This window comes from Heterocephalus glaber, unplaced genomic scaffold (assembly GCF_053883595.1).
Source record: "Heterocephalus glaber isolate CG9 unplaced genomic scaffold, H.glaber_assembly_v1.0 deba00000942, whole genome shotgun sequence".
Classification (NCBI taxonomy): Eukaryota; Metazoa; Chordata; class Mammalia; order Rodentia; family Bathyergidae; genus Heterocephalus; species Heterocephalus glaber.
In genome coordinates, this window is record NW_028258174.1 from 2,903,833 (window position 1) to 2,921,669 (window position 17,837).

Genomic DNA, 17,837 nt, shown 5'->3' on the forward strand with positions numbered 1-17,837 from the left:
TGAATCTATCAGGGCCAGGGCTTTTCTTTGTTGATAGGTTTTTAATTACATATTCAATTTCATTGGCTGATATTGGTTTATTTAGAATTTCTATATCTTTTTTGATTCAGCTTTGGTAATTCATATGTATCTAGCAATCTGTCCATTTCTTCTGTATTTTCTGTCTTATTAGAATACAGGTTCTCAAAGCAGGTATTGATGATCACCTGGATTTTTGCAAGGCCTGTTGTGATTTCACCCTTTTTATTCCTAATTGCATGGATTTGAGTCTGTTTTTGATAAGGTTGGCTAAGTGTTTGTCAATTTTATTTAATCTTTCGAAGAACCAACTCTTTGATTCATTGATTCTTTGTATTGTTTTCTTAGTCTCCATTTTTTTTTTTTTTTTTTTTTTTTTTGGTACTGGGGATTGAACTTGAAGCCTTGCGCTGCTTTTGAAGCAGGCACTGGAACCACTGAGCTAATTCCCTGGCCCCTCTTAGTCTCCATTATTAATTTCTGCTGATTTTTATAATTTCCTCCCTCATATGAGCTTTAAGCTTGACTTGTTCTTCTTTTTCTACAAGCTTGAGGTTTAACATTAGGTTGTTTATTTGAACCTGCTCTGTTTTCCTGATATGGAAATTCACTGCTCTAAATTTCCCTTGTAGGACTGCTTTCATTGCATCCCATAAGTTCTGGTATGTTGTATTGTCATTATCATTTAATTGTAGAAATTGTCTGATTTCTTCTTTAATTTCATTTGTGACCCATTGGTTGTTCAGGAGGGTGTTATTCAATTTCAATGTGTTTATGAAATTCTTGTGGTTTCTTTTGCTGTTGATTTCCAGTTTCATTGCACTATGGCCTGATAATATGCATCAGATAATTTCACTTCCTTTGCATTTACTTAAGCATGTTCTGTGAGCTAGTATATGGTCTATTTTGGAGAAAGTCCAATGTGCAGCTGATGTTATGGGTTGGAACACTCTGTAGACATCTACTAAGTCCATTTGTTCAAAAATTTGGTTCAATTCTAATATTTCATTGTTGATTTTTTTGTCTAGTTGATCTGTTTGTGACAGTGGGGTATTGAGGTTCCCCATTACAATTGTATTAGTGCTTGTATGATTTTTCATGTCCATTAATATTTGTTTTATATAGTTGGGTGCACTGCTATTTGGTGCATATATATATATATATTTATTTATTTATTTATGATTGTTACCTCTTCCTTTTGGATTGTTCCCTTTACCAGGATGTAATGACCTTCTTTGTCTCTCTTAATCAGTCTTGGCTTGATATCCACTTTGTCTGCAAATAGAATAGCTACCCCTGCCTTTTTCCAGGTTCCTGTCACATGGAATATTGTTTTCCATCCCTTGACATTCAGTCTATGAATTTATTTTTGAATTAAATGTGCTTCTTCTATGCATCATTTTGTTGGATCTTGCCTCTTGATCCATTTTGCCAGTCTGTTTCTTTTGATTGGTGAATTGAGACCATTAACATTGATGGTTATAACTGATAGGTATTGTCTCATCTCTGTCATGTTATTTTCCTGCTGTTGGCTTTCTTCTTTCCTTTTCTATTTAATTTCTTGCCTTGTCTGGTGGATTCATTCTGCTGTGGTTCATGGAGTTGTAATCCTTATTGTCTCTTTCTAGAATATCCTTCAGAACACTTTGGAGTGCTGGTTTGGTGGTCATGAATTTCTTTAGGTGTTCTTTGTCATGGAAGTATCTTATTTCCCCATGACATTTTTTTTTTTTTTGGTTCTGGTGATCGAACTTGGGTCCTTGTGCTTGCAAGGCTGGCGGCGGAACCACTGAGCTAAACCCCCAGCCCTCCCCATCACTTTTGAAGGATAGTTTTGCAGGATACATCAATGTGGGTTGAAGGTTGTTTTCCTTTAGGGCTTGACATGTATCTCCAAGCTCTCCTTGACTTGAGAGTTTGTGTTTAGAAGTCTGCTGTGAGTCTGATGGGCTTTCCTTTGTAGGTGATTTGTTTCTTTTCTCTAACAGCTTTTAATATTTTGTCCTTGTGTTGAGTTTCTGGAATCTTGACTCTTACATGCCTTGGGGAAGATTTTTTTGATCATGGCTAATTGGAGTTCTATATACCTCACTTATCTCTATGTCAACTGCTTTTTTCCTGATTGGGAAGTTTTCTGCCATTACTTCTGAGAACAAGTTCTTTGTATCATTTGTGCTATGTCCTGTTTTTTCATTGACTCCGATCAATCTTATGTTATTCTTTGCATCATCTAGCAGCTGCTGGATTTATTTCTCGTGGCCCCTTGCTATTTTTAAGAAATCTCTCTTTTCATGATTGCTAACTGAAATCTTGTCTTCTATATCTCATATTCTGTCTTCACATTTCCTCATTCTGCTGTGTATACTTTCAGTGGAGTTTTTAATCTCCTGGATATCTGTTTGAATCTGTTTCATGGATTCCATTTATTTCCTATGTTGGGTGTTCATGGTTTCCATCATGTTCCTGAGATCCTCTGTTTTTTAAATCTGTATCTTTCATTCTAGTCACCATCTCTGTAGTTATCTGGGAAATTATTTCTGCTTTGATTTTTTTCTAGAGCCTCATTCATCTGCTTTGTTATTTTTGCTGTTACCACTTCAGAGAGTCCAGGTGGGTGGCTTTCAGATTGTTTCACTGTATTGACCCCAGGGTTTGCTTTTGGTGAGCTGAAAGTCTGGTGGGTGCCAGGGGGTTGCATGTTGTTTAAGTGTCTTCTCATTTTCTATTATTTTTCTAAAGTTTGATTCCTGGGTTGATGTTTGTGAAATCCTTATGTGGAGTAGCTTTATTGCCAGTATTCAGAACCCTTAGGGAATGACTACTTCTCAGAAGCATCTTCCAGGTGTAGCTAGCTTTTGGGTTTTGAGTCTGTTACAGGACCCTACCTCTTCAATTTATTGGGGATGAGAAGTTTCTGCCTACTTGGCCCAGCTGCCAGTTCTTCGGCACTGTCCTATAGGGGTTGTTTTTTTTTTTAAGACCCTTAGGCAATCTCAGTTTTGGTATACCAGGAGGAACAACTGATTAGCACAATTATGTCACTTTGGCTAAAGTAATACAATCAACAATAACAATAGCATCAAATACAGCCTAGAAAATGACAAACTGTAGCCCTTAGTATGACAATTTTACCCTTGGGGGGTAAGATTTAAAAGGGGTTAGGGAGTAAAAAACAGAAATAGAAGAAGAGGAATAGATCAGAAGCAAGGCTGGAGGACAAACTTTAGGAAACTAGTGAGGAAGACAGGTGGGAGACAGAAAAGGAAAAAATAAAAAGAACAGAACAACAACAAACTAGAAACTGTTCAAACAATCAAAATAAAACAAAACAAAACAAGAACTAGAAAGGAGGAAAAAAGAAAAGAGGAAAAACCCAAAAACGTCCAATTCAAGGTTTGTCTCTGCTGTCATTAGACAATGTGGACAAATAGATTCTAGAGCCAAATTGATTCATACCAGCAAGCTAGCTGCCGCTTCCTGGTGAGATAGTGGATAATTCCAGCCAGCCTGCCCCATTAGTTCCTCTAAAATTTGGGCCGATTTCTGGCTATGAGGCTGGAACCAGATTCCTTGAGCCTACAACAGTCTGTGTTTTTCCTGCTGGCTTGAACTCCTCTCCCTGCCCTCCTGCTGACTTGAACTTGGCACCCAAACCAAAGCACCTGAGCCACTAGATGGAGTTCACCTGCACCTCTTCTGAGTTCCGAGCTCAGTTGGCCCCTCTCCAAGATGGCCCCTCTGCAAGATGGCCACCAGCAAATCACCCTCTCCTGGGTGAGGTCTGAAACCTGATAACTTTTTGTGCTTTTAAATTTAAGGAATTTTTAAGATTATGTTTTGATAGCATTTAGATCACATTTGCAGAATGTGTTCTTTATTAGCTTGGTCATCTTTGCTGAGTGTGGCATTTCAGTTTTACCTGTGGTAGGAGATATACTATTCTTATTTTGGCTGAGAAATATGTCTAGATAGATTTTTTTAAAACATGTTTTAGTTGCTAAAATAAAAGAATAGCTTATTCTCAAAGTTTTCTTTTAGGATATTATATCCTCTGAATATTTATGTTACTTGTTAAACTGTTTATGATTCTGAAGATATGAGAATACTGAGGGAAACTGATTTTTTTTTAAGTACTATGTCTCCATATCTATGGACAGTGAAGAGATGTTTTACTAATATAGTACAAAAAATGAGCAGAATATCTTGTAGAAGTCTCCTCTGTAAACTATCAATATCAGTTAAAAAATAGTTTAACCTTTTTTATAAAGCAGGAAAGCTATTAAAAACTGCTAATAAAAATAGGTGCTTATTTTTGTGCTAATATTAAATACTGATAATGCATGCTTATGTTTGTCACTCATTACAGGCACTGTACCAATCAGTGGATGACTGAGACTCAAGCACTTACACATGTAAATTAACCATTAGGCTCCCCCCCTTTTAAGTGAGTCATAATGGAAAGCAACTCTAGGTCATAAAAAAAAATCTCTTCTCTTTAATGCTAATGAAATGTCTCCACTCTGTATTAGCAGACTACCCTTATTGGTAATCTGTAGCCTTCTCTTTTGTTCCTGGTGGTAATGAAATGCTGGGTGCTGAAAAAGCTGGCTCTCCAAGAATGTGGGGCCAATTGTCTTCTGTTCACTTATACTGTAAAATTACTGTTCTCCAGCAAAGCTGAACAAGTGCTGGGACAAGATCAAAAGAGTATACATTGGCACCCAGCTACACTAAGTGACTCCTGATTTATTAATTAGTCATAGCTCCTCCAAGTTAATTTACTCTGATAAGGCAGAAACATTCTGGAGTATAACTCAACTACAAACCTTTACTGTTTGCTTTCTTCACTGTTCGGTTTAAATCCTCGTACTGTGTAATAATCCACATTTCTTCACTTTTTTGAGCCGTAGGGCACACAAGCTATTTTTAATTTTTTCAAAAACATTAGCAATGTAGTCAAATGACAATTGTTATTCTCTAAAACTGAGTAGCCTTTAATTGGTATATATTTTTTAAAGTGAGTATATTGAGATCCAATTTGAAAATTCAGTTGCTACTAAAATTTGCAAGCTTGGTCTGTCCTCTCATCAGAAATGCCACTGGTGTTTAAGCATTTGAAAAGGGCCTTCTCTGTGACTGGTTTTGCGGAAGCAAAATTTGACAATGATCCTAAGCTCCAAATTAAATAATATCAGCACCACTTTCCTTTTCATTTAAATCACCACTTTTGAAGTTTTGAAGTCTTTTTAATTTAAGGAATCTTTGCTAGTTTTTAGTTAATATGTTTTCAAGTTATAGCTTGAAACAGAAAAAGAAAATTGCACCTCCCCCTTTCATGGTTTTGTTTTGTTCAGGTGGGAAAAAAAAATCATTAAGCTTTGAATAAGATATCAGCTGTAAGAGAAAAGTGATTTAGACCCAGGTTTAGTTGTATTATAACCATTTAGTTAGTAGCTCAGTATTTTGAACAAATTGTAAGAATTCCATTAGTTTCTATGTTCCCTTACAGGGCTTTAAAATAATAGTGTGATATGTTTAGCAACTATATGTAAAGCAAGTTTTTATTAAGATTATTTGAAATATGATTAAAGAAATATCAAAACACTTTTACATTGAGGATATCTGAAACTCATGTTGTTATATACTTAAGGGGAAGTTCCAATGATTAATATTAGCTTTCATTATACATTTATTTTTGAAGTCAACTTCCCATGCTATATTTCTTTGAGAATTTTAAAAAATTAAAAATTATAAAGCTTTTTCATTGTGAATTTTAAAAATAAATAATTTTAGAAAAGATGAATAGTTATATTTCTCTGTAATATAACAAATGAATAGTTTTATCTGCATTATACATTTCTAGTTTTGTCCGATTTTTTTTTTTTTTTTTTTTTGCCAAAGCACTGTATTAACTGTTCTAATAGTTTTGTGTTTTTTTTCAAGAAATATTTGTGTTTGTGAAGGTTAGCAGAGGCTGGCTATGCTGGAAGTGACTGCAGTGCCTTTTGATTATTCATGGACAGTAATAGAAGGCACTTAAAAAGAACAATGAAATTGCTTATTTTTGTGATGGGCCATCTGTTGAATTGTTTTGTGCAACAATTGCACAATAGTATCTATGTCATATCATTCTATTTTCAACAGCAGCTGATTATGTCTCACTGGCTACTTGTCCTTATTTCTGAAGTCCCATGACCATTTAAAGTCACCTTTCTAGGGACCCTTGCCAGAAAGGTATTAAAAGTTGCAAACAGCCTGTGTATTTTATTTTATTTTATTTTTCTCTCTCCTTGTGGAGTATGTGGAGGAGGGGCTGTAGCAACAGGAGAAGGGAGTTGGTCATGTTCTAATTAATTGGACTTCCTTAATGTTTTGGACAATTATTTATGCTTTCCACCTGTAGTTCTATAAAAGAAGTTACCATAGAACCATTTAATAATTTGTGTAAAACTAATAGTCTTGCAAAAAAGAGAGTTAAGTTTAAAAGGCTGTTATACAGCCTTTCATGTTTTTAATTGTCTATTCTTTTCTTCATGATGATAATTAGAATTTTTCTCTTTGAATTCACTTCCATCTTTAAAAAAGATGAGCCATTAGTAAATTTCTTAGAACAGAAGTGAAATTAAAATAAAAAAAATGTGTTGTTGTTCATAGGTCACTGACATTGCTGATGCCATGATTCTGAAACAGCTTTTTGAAAATCTGTTCAAAAACGGGGTCGTCGTTGTGGCAACATCCAACAGACCACCGGAAGGTAAAACCAAACATTGTGCTAGTCTCATCCAATTAGGTAGAAATTAACAAGCTTTTAGATATCCAGAATTTTGTGCTAATTTTATTTTGATAATAAACCTCGTGACTTTGCTTATCATTAGTATTATAACTGGCTTAATCTGAAAAATCAGTCTGTATTTGTATTTGAAAAGTGTTTATATCCTTAGTGAGCTAAATCCAGTTGACCTCCCATGTTGGATGCACTTGTTCTTTTCCCCCTGAATATTAGATATGTCATATGTACATATCAAAAATATAAGCCTTTCTATCAAAACCTAGTGAAATACAGGATGAAACTCCTAATTAAATTTTAGAAAAAGACAAAGCTCACTTGTATGAGCAATTTCTAATACTTCACTTAATTTATCATCTCTATAAAAGCAGTGTGGTTTATTAGGAAAGTCTAAGAATTAAAATACAAGTAATAGACAAAAACACGTTTAAAATCTTTCAGCTCATCATGTGGTCAGTTTAGGTCTAAGATACCAGAAGGTAATATTATATGAGAGACTAAATGTTAACCTCTTTGGTAACTGCATGGCTATGTCCTTACCTCTTTCAAATCTTTGGCTGAAAGTTACTTTGCCAGTGAAGCTGAAGCTTGGCTCCTTATTTCAATCTATGCAACAGGGCTCTTTTTCCTGATACTCTTTCCTCTTACTCTGCTCTGTATTTTTCTCAGAGCACTTAGAGACTCACTGTATATTTTACTCACATATTACATTTTTGTTTTATCATCTCTCTGCTTCTGGTAGGCAGAAGCTTCATGAGGACGGTGATTTTTATCTCTTTCCTTATCTGTATTCTTGAGCAGCTACAACAGTGCCTAGCATGCAGATGGACCTCAGGAAATAGTCTTTGCATGTTGAATGAGTGTTGAATGAGTTTTAAAAGGATCTCTCTAGTTGCAGTGTTGAGAGTAGACTTGGGGGATGAGGCTTCCAGGTTGGCACTAGGAGGCCATTTAGAAGACTATTGCAGCAATCCTAAAGGGAGATGAGAGAGCTGGGAAGTGGTGAGAAGTGGTCATCTGAATAGGTTTTGAAGGCAGAGTCAATAAGATTTACTGATAGAATGGGGTGATGGCAATGGATATGGAGAGAATAGATATGAAAGAGATTTAGGGGGGTAAAATGGCACCTGAGTATAAGTTGGATATTGAGGAAAAGGAAACAGCACAGTTGGGTACTGCCATCCAAAAATGACAGAAAGCTTTGGAGGTTAGGAACCCAGAAGATAATGCCTGGTGGAGGAGAACACATATCTCTTTTTCTGCAGTAATACTTTGGCCCTTCTGTTTAATTTCTTCTGCTTCATTCATCTCATTCCCTCCATTGCTAGTTACCAATTTTCCAGGTAACATTGAGGGCTGTTCTTGGCAATGGGGGTTACAATCATACCCTAATCTTTTATCATCTGATAACTTGTTGGTTTATAGATGAGTTATCAATTTTAACATAACTAAGGAATATTTAATACATAATTATATTTTAATAGAAAATAATGGGCAGTCAAGTAAAAGCAATGGCAACACCAGAAATTAGGAACCTAAGAGAGTAAATAATTGTGGAGTAATGTGGTCTTGGAAAGTCTTACAGAAAAAAGAAAGTGAAGCAACGCTTGAGAGACGGAGAGACTCAGGCACCAAAGACGGATTTCCTGTACATCACTATGTTTTCCTAGTCCTGCATGCTGGGTCCAAAGCCTTGTTCTCTGTTCATGCAGCTGGGAAAAGGCAAAACCTTGTCAGTTTATGATTATTACTTTAGTTTTTAGCTTCCTGTTTGCTTTTTGGCCTGTAGAGATTTTCTTTACTTTCTTACTAGCTGAAAATATACTCAGTGTACTTTAAACATTTCTAGTGTTTCTGGAATTGTACTTCTGTCTTATCTTTTGTGGGATAGTCTGGTTAAGGATTTTAAGGCAGAGAGGATCTTGGATCAAATCCATAGGAGTAGGTAATTACTAGAAAAGTTTCAGATAAAATACATACACAGTTTGTAGTCTTAGTTTTACAGAATCCCAATAAATGATTCATTCATTAGCTTGTCACTTAGTTAAGTACTTGAATGACCATATACAAATAGACATGTTTTTTACTTTTCAAAGATTGTAATGTTGGGTCATTCGAAAAGCTAGAAACAAAATCTACACTTTAAAAAATTTTATACGTATGAGCCTCATTTTTTATGCTCTCAAACAAATTTTTGTTAACTTCATGATATTCTAGTGAGAAAAATAGTATTGTAAAATTTAATTGAATGGAGATACAGTAAATTAGCAGACTATAGATTAAATGACTGAAGAATTGGCACTAGGTGTGGTGGCAAAAGCCTCTAATCCCAGCACTTGGAAGGCTGATGCAAGAGGCTTGGTGGGAGTTTGAGGCCAGCCTGGATTACACAGTAAGTTTAAGGCTGGCCTTGAATACATAGTAGGATCCTGTCTCCAAAAAAAAAAAAACCCACAACAAAACAAAACAAAAAGAATTGGAATTGAATTAATAATTAAACTTGAGAATTCTATTCAATAAAAATAGTAATACAGTTTTATGGGTAAAAAGACTACAGTATGTAAATTGAAAAGACAGTACTTCATTGGCAGTATAACACGAGGTGCTAAAAAGAAAAGGGCCCTTGTTGACTTAACCTAGAACTGTAAGAACACTGAATTCTGGAATTTCTGGGTTTTATTTACTGTTTGTTATAATGAAAATGCATTAGGTAGCATTAGAATGTTGAGAATAATCCTGTTTTCCATATATTACCAGACAATAACATGATTTCTACTCAGATTACCATTTCCATAGTAAATAAAAGACTAGAAAGTTAGCTAACTAGAAGAGTTACATGAATGCACACACATACATGCATGTTAATGTAATTTATCACTTGAGCGCTTAGGAAAAAAAATCCAATGATCATCACCATCAGGGCTGAGCATTTGGCAAAATTCAACATCTTTCTTATTCATAAAACATAAATGGATAGTTTCTTAATATACCAAATATATCTATCTCAATTCAAAAGTCAGAAAAATGCTGAGCAGAAAAACTGGCAGCATTTTCACTACAGTTAAATAAGTCAAGGCTAACAACCATCACTCTTTTTTTTGTTTTAAATTTTATTTTATTGGTACATTTTAGGTATACAATATAATGACATTCATCATTGGAAATTTGTACCTTTACATAATCTCTCTTGGTTCTTATTTTTCCCCCTTCCCCTGCCCTCCCTTCAACCCCTCTATCCCTCCCTATTTACAAAGACTTTGTTTCCATTTTTTCATTTTCTCACATTAATTCCATTCCCTTCTTTAATTTCCCCTAGCCCTCCCACTTCCTTCCCCTTTGCCCCTTTTCTTCCTATTTCACATTATCTATTATACCTTTTAGTCCTTATTTACACTTTCATTTTCTCACACTAGAGAAACTATTTGGTATTTACACATGTGTGTCCTGTTTATTTCACTTAAGAGTATCGCCTCAATGTGCATCCATTTAGCTATAAATGTCTCTAATTTCTCATTTTTTATGGCTGAGTAGTACTCCATTTTATTTTTAAAAATCACATTTTCTTTATCTAGTCTCCAGTTGATGGGCATTTGGGCTGTTTCCAAGTTTTAGCTATCGCAAACTGTGCTGCTATGAACATGGGTGCACATATATCACTGCGGTATGATTCTTTAATTCTTTGGGGAAGATACCCAGCAGTGGAATAGCAGGGTCAAATGGGACTTCCAGTCCTAGTTCTTTGAGGTATCTCCATACTGATTTCCACAGTGCTTGCACCAGTCTACACTCCCACCAGCAGTGGAGCAGGGTTCCTATTTCCCCACAGCCCCGTCAGCATTTGTTATTGGTTGATTTCATGATAGCAGCCATTCTTTCTGGAGTGAGGTGGAATCTCAGCATTTGTTTTCATTTGCATCTCTTGAATGACCAGTGATGTTGAACACTTTTTCATGTGTTTATTTGCTATTTCTACTTCTTTGTCTGAGAAATGTCTGTTCATTTCAGATGTCCATTTTTGGATTGGGTCTTTAAATTTGAGAGGTCTGATTTTTTAAGTTCTTTAGAGATTCTAGATAGTAGACCTTTGTCTGAGGAAGAGCAGGTGAAGATTTTTTCCCACATTGTGGGTTGTCTCTTTACACCGTTGGTAGTTTCTCTTGCTGTGCAGAAGCTTTTTAATAAGAAGAGATCCCACTTGTTGATTGTTTGTGCTAGTTCACGGGCAACTGAGGTTTTGTTCATAAAATCTTTTCCTATACCAGTGTCTTCAAGAGTTCTACCTAACCTCTGTTCCAGGTGATTCAGCATTTCTATTTTAATATTTAGATCTTTAATCCATTTTGATTTTAGTTTAGTGCATGGTGAGAGATATAGGTCTAGTTTTAATCTTTGGCAAGTTGGAGCCCAATTTTTCCAGCACCATTTATTAAAGAGGCTATCTTTCCTCCAGTGAGGGTGTTTGACTCCTTTATCGAAGATGAGATGGCTGAGTGTGTCTGGCATTGTTTCTGCATCTTCTAATCTGTTCCACTGGTCCTCAGGTCTGTTTCTTTGCCAGTACCATGCTGTTTTTATCACAGTAGCTTTGTAGTATAGTTTCAAGTGGGGGGTTGTGATACCCCCTCCCATGTCTCTGTTACCTAGAATTGCTTTTGCTATTCTTGGTCTCTTCTTGTTCCAAATGAATTTTTGGATTGTTTTCTCAAGGTTCATGAAGTATGGTGCTGGGATTTCAATTACAACCATCACTCTTAACATTGAATTAAATTATGCATAGAAAGATTATGAGAACAACTTGGTGGATAGTGAGGAGAACCAATAAAAGCCACATATTCTGATTGCAGAGGTGTACCAATATTAGACATAGCACTACTTATTCTAAATTATATAAATGGAAAACACCCTAATATGGGAACCATAAAAAGTACTGTAGCATTAATATGATTATTAAAAGGTAGAAGAATGACATCTTCATAACACAATCTGCAAGAGCCAAGAGAAGTATATTTTAGGAAATTTCTGCTTTGTATTCTTTAAAAATCAGGAGAACAGGGCCAGGGATTTAGCTCAGTGGTTTCGCTGCCTGCTGCGCAAGCTCAAGGACCCAAGTTCTATCCCTGGTACCAACAAAAAAAGACTGAATATCAGAAGATCTAAGATGAGAGAAGACAACAGAATGGGCTTAAAACTTGTTTACTGATATATTATCTGAAATAAAGTAAAGCTAAGTGAATAAGAGATTAAATTAATTAAAATTAAATAAATTAAAATCAGCAATGTGCTGGGCATGGTGGCACATACCTATAATTCCAGCAATGAGGGAGGCTGAGACAGGAGAATGGCAAATTTGCATCCTGCTTAGGCAATTTAGTGAGACCGTCTCAAAATAAAAATTAAAAGAACTGGGGAATAATTTTAATCTTGTGATCTTCAGAGTTTGAGTGACAGTGTCATCATTGTTGCACTGATAACTAGGGATATATACAATCAAGTATTTTAGAATTTGAAATATGCCTTTTATTTTCTTAATTACAAGAAAAAGAGATCAAAGAAAAGGTAACTCTTAGAGATAAAGCTGGAAAACAGCCAGAAAGTCAGAACAAAAAGCATGGTACAAGATTAGACATTTCAATGACAGGAAATATAAATGGGTTAAGTTCCTCTATTAAAAACTAGAACATCTGATATGGCTGAGTAAACTACTAGCCAAATCTTCCCATGGAAAACAAGAATAAATTCTGAGCAGAACACTCAACATAATTATCTGAAGGTCCTGGAGTATAAAAAAATGCAGCAGATGGGGCTGGGGATTTAGCTCAGAGGTGCTCCTGCCTGCCTGGCAACCGCAGGATCACGAGTTTGATCCAGGTACCAAAAAACCAAAGGGGGGGAGGGGAAAGCAGCAGATTCTAAAGGGGAGACAAAACTTGGAAGAGTCCAGTGTAGAGAATTTTCAATTTTTTAATGACTGTCAGCCTCAGGGCAAGGTGAAGTCAGTGCTCCATTGGTGCCTGAAATTCTGGTAGAAAACATGGCATCTTTCTAGCCCGAAGAATCAGAGTTTGGGGCGAGTGCTATTGCTAGAGATTGAGAAATAGGTCCCAGAGAGAACTAGATTGGTATAGCCCTGCCTTCTGTGTGTAAACTCCACCCATATCTCTGAGCTCTGAACTGCAAATGTGCAGGTTAAACTACAGGGTATTCAACTAAGGGTAAGAGTCCAGAACTGAGATTTGAGCTACTGCTCAAGAGAAGAGTTTGTAGTTTGAACCTAACCAAGGTAATTTCCTACCAAAGCAAATATACCAACACTTCAGCTAATAAAATGGAATTCACAAGGTCCAACATACAATCCAAAATTGAAGAATGAGTAAAACATAACCCATTCTCAAGAAAACATACAATCAACAAGACCAACCCCAAAAAGACCTTCATTAGGAGACAAGGACTTTAGAGCAGCAGCATAATTACTGGGGTAATGAGGTAGAAAAAATATGTTTGTAATGAGTGAAAGGACAAGAAACCTCAACAGAGAAGTGAAATAATTAAAAAATGTAACATTTTAAATTTTAGAGCAAAAATGGCAATATCTTAAAAATTCACTGCATGGCTTAATAGCATAATGGAAGTAACAAAAGAAAGAGTCAGAGACTGTGAAATTATCTAATTGAAGAATAAAAAGACAATACTAGAAGGAAGCAAAGCCCTAGGAATTTGAAGAACTATAGCAAGCTTTCTGACTTATTTCTAATTGGAATCCCAGAAGGCAGAAAAACCTTTGAAGAAATAATGATTGAAACATTTTCAAATCTGAGGGCGATATATTTATCTATATCTATATCTATATCTATATCTATATCTATATCTATATAAGGTGGATCTAGAGTGTGTGATGCCAGGATCGATTCATGGTGTAATGCTAGGATCAAGGTCAATAGAATTAAGGGTGGTGCCTGCCCTAAGTAGCCTGAATAAGACATAAGGGATAGAAAAAGCTGTGGTCATTCTCTGTTGCTTTGTTACCTTCTGCCCGCCATGAATTGTTTCTCCTCTGTGATGACCCTCTACCATGCCACCCTGGCTTGGAGCCAGCCAGTTATAGACTGAAACCTCTACAAACTATGAGCTAAATAAACCTTTCCTCCTTTAACTTTGGGTGCTGGGTATTTTGTCTCAGCAACAAGAAAAGTAACTAAGACAAAGTCTTTGTAGTTTAGGCTGGCCCTGAACTCCCTATGTACCCCGTGCTGGCCTTGAACTTGTGGTGATCCTCCTGTTTCAACCTCCTGAGTGCTGGGATCACAAGTGTGGACAACCGTGCCCAACTAAAAATTATTGTTTTATATAAAATTATTGTTTTATTTTATATATGGGTATATGAGACATGTGACACAAATAGCATAAAGGGGGGAGTTTAGATGAACGTATATGGATGAAAAGTTTCTATATTTCTTTGAGGTGATATTAGTTCCAAGTAGAGTATAAAAAGTTAAGGATGGGGGCTGGGTGTGGAGCTCAGTGGTAGAGCACTTGCTTAGCATGTGAGAATCCCTGGGTTTGATCCCTAGCACCAGATGCATGTGAGCACATGTACGCGCGTGCGCATGCACACACACACGCGCACACACACAGAGAGGGAAAAAACTAAGGATAGATGTTGTAATCCTAGAAAAACAATGTAAAAGTGAGTAGAGTAAAATAAAGAGGTATCTTGAAATATATTGAAATAATTAAAAAAGGTAGGAGCCAGGCATGGTGGTGTATGCCTATATTCCCACAATTTAGGAGGCTGATGCAGGAGGATTACGTTTGAAGCCAGCCTAGGCTGCGTAGTAAGTTCAAGGTCAGCCTGAACTCTGTCTCAAAGAAAAAAAAAGTAGACTCTGCCTCAAAGAAAAAAAAAGTAGAAAAAAAGAACAGAAAGGATAAACAGGAAATGCATAATAAGATCTAGACCTACATGTTCAGTGTTAATGAATCTAAATAAATATACCAATAAGAAGATAAAGATTTTTTCAGAATAGATTAAAAATGGCAAGAGGTGTACTTTAAACATAATGATACAGACAGGTTGAAAGTAATTGACTGTGAAAAGATATCTCATATAAATCGTAATGATACAGTGGGTGGCCTGGGATTATTAATGTCAGATTAAATAGACATCAGGAAAAGCTGGGCCTCTCTCACAATGAAGATAGATACAGTGAAAATGGATTCTGAGGTAGATGAGAGGCCAGGTGTCTTGGTTGGGTTACCAAGGTGGTAGAGGCAGACATCCCTGAAGCCATAGCGTGGTCTCGGTTGTAGTAGGCCCTGTGTATCTGCTAGCAGGCAAGCCATGGCCTGTAGAGATGTCTTCTTTATGTGCCCTACTCTGAGACTGAGCCTGGGGTCCCCCTAGAGAATGCTTGTGCAGGCTCACCCTTTCCCTCCTCAGTTTATGGTAGCAGTAAGTCTACGTCCTTGATTTCTGAGCCGTCATGCTGAAGTTTGGCTGCTAGAGATTACATTATAGGTAAATCAAGCACATTACAGTAAATCAAAGTATGGTAGTTTGTGGAGCACAGTTTTGCTCCTATGACCAGTTCAACAACAGGGTGCCTTAAGTCTAGTTTCAGAATGAGCTACATAAATTTCTAATATGGACTACAGCTGAATAAGAATGGTTTTCTGCTTTACCACCAATGTACTACTGTAGATACTAATTAGCTTCACCTCTAATCTTGTATAAAATAAAAAGGAAGAAACATTTTCAACAATAAGGAATTAACTAAAACAGGATAGGTCATCCAGTTTTGTTGGCACTGTAAGAAATTTGTGATATTATTGCAAAAACAGAAGTTATAGAAAAAATTGCAAAGGACAGTGTATTAGTCAGTTTTCTGTCACTTGGGCAGAATACTTGAGAAAATCAGCTGAAGGGAGAAAAATTTTTATTTTGGCTCATGGTTTCAGGGATACAGTCCATGGTTAGCTGGTGCCATTGTTTCTGGGCCTGTGGTGAGGTAAAACATCACGGCAGAGAGAGTGTGGTGGAGGAGAACTCATTGTGGACAGGAGGTGGGGTGTGTGTGGGGTTGGGGCAAAATATAACTTCAAAACCATGCCCCCAAGAACCACTCCCTCCTTAAGTTCCCAGCTGGGGACCAAGCCTTCTACACATGAGCTTATGGGGGACATTCCAGATCCAAACTATAACACTGTGCCACACATTTATGAAGTTTTTCTGCAGATCAGCACAAAAACTGCAATGAACTTAAAAGAATTCTTTAAAGAAATTAGTTGAAGAATTCCACTCATTCACACTAACACTCAGTGGGAAGGGCTTCAAACACCAAAGACACTACTAGAATCAAAGTGAAAGCTATTGTCATCTCAGCCGAGGCTATTGACACTTGATAATAAATGGTTCTAGAACTTAGCAAGAGCATTGTGGTCTTTGGCATTTGTTTTTGCCTGGCTGGTTTGGAGTTTTCCTCATGAACAAAGGATTTTCAGAAAAGCTTAAGTTTTGTTACTTTGAAGACAGCTTCCTTGATATTTAAATCCATTGACTTCTACTATAAAATAATCTCATATGTGAACAACTACATTATTGGTGTTTGACCTTATTAAAAATAAATATATAAATATATGGATGATAGTAGTTTTTCATTTAGTTAATACATGTTTGCAGTACATAATGATGACATTCATTATGGGGAATTGGTACATGTACATAACACACTTTAATTTTTTTTACTTTTCCTTCCTCTCTCTTCCCTTACCCCTCCATCTGTTTCTTGGGCCCCTTCTCATTTGCAAAAGGTTTATCTCTCTGTTTCCTATATTTCTTTTACTTTGTGATATTTAACTGTATGTGTACTTCATCTGACATTGTGGTCTCAAGGTGGATGAATACTCCTACAAATGACTTAGGTTTATCCTTCTTTATGGCAGAGTAGTTACCATGGTGTATAAATAGCACATTTCCTTTATCCATTATCTGTTGGACATACAGCCCACTTCCACAATTTAGCTATTATGAGAGATGCTGTTATGAACATGGTATGCATGTATCACTGTAATATGATGTCTTCAATTCTTTCAGGAATATACCTAAAAGGGAGATAGTTGGGTCAAATGGAATTTCTATTTTAATTTTTCAAATCTCCGTACTGATTTCTATAGTGATTGTAGTAGTTTACATTCCTATACAATGTAGAAGGGTTCTTTTTCCCCTACAGCCTCCCCAGCATTTGTTATTATTTGATTTCTTGGTGATAGCCACTCTTTCTGGTTTGTTTTTTTTTTGGTACCTGTGATCGAACTCAGGACCTTGTGCTTGCAAGGCAGCCACCGGAACCACTGAGCTAAATCCCCGGCCCGCCACTCTTTCTGGAACAAGATGGAATAATGGTATTCTTTTTTTTTCTTTTTTTTTTTGGTACTGGGAATTGAACTCGGGACCTTGTGCTTGCAATGCAGGCGGCGGAACCACTGAGCTAAATCCCCGGCTATTGGTATTGTTTTAATCGGCATTTCTCTAATGGCCAGAGATGTTGAACATTTTTTCATGTATTTGTTGGCCATTTTTACTTCTTCTAAAAAGTGTCACTTCATTTCAGTTGCCCCTTTTTTGATTGAACTTTTTAACTTGAGTCTAATTTTTTTTGAATTCTTTATGTATTAAAGAATTTAGATATTAATCCCCTGTCTGAGGAGTAGCTAGCAAATTTTTCCCCCATTCTGTAGGTTGTCTCTTCACTCTGTTGGGGTCTTTTCCTTTGCTGCACAAAAGATTTTAATTTGATACAATACAAACCTACTGCCAACATAATATTACATGGAGAAAACAGAAAGCTATTGGTTTGTCAAAATGGCTTTTATCAGATTGAGATAAGGTCCTTCTCTATATATTTTCTTCAGGGATTTTATCCTGAACAGATGTCAAAGGCCTTTTCTGTGACTATTGAGAAAATCTTGTAAATTTTGTCCTTGCTTTTGTTTATATGATATATTAAATTTATTGATTTATGTATGTTGAACCAGC

The 17,837-nt window shown here is 36.2% G+C and overlaps 1 protein-coding gene across 29 annotated transcripts in view; it reads left to right on the forward strand.

Annotated features, from left to right (window-relative positions):
- Nucleotides 1–17,837, forward strand: part of Afg1l (AFG1 like ATPase) — a 246,510-nt gene that overhangs the window by 94,759 nt on the left and 133,914 nt on the right. For all 29 annotated transcript variants that reach the window (XR_015450312.1, XM_087208621.1, XM_087208622.1 and 26 more), the window contains one exon: nt 6,673–6,772. Coding sequence is in view for 28 of the 29 variants with exons in the window: in XM_087208621.1 (XP_087064747.1) it covers nt 6,673–6,772 (100 nt within the window). In the remaining variant the exon portion in view is untranslated. The remainder of the gene's footprint in view (nt 1–6,672; nt 6,773–17,837) is intronic.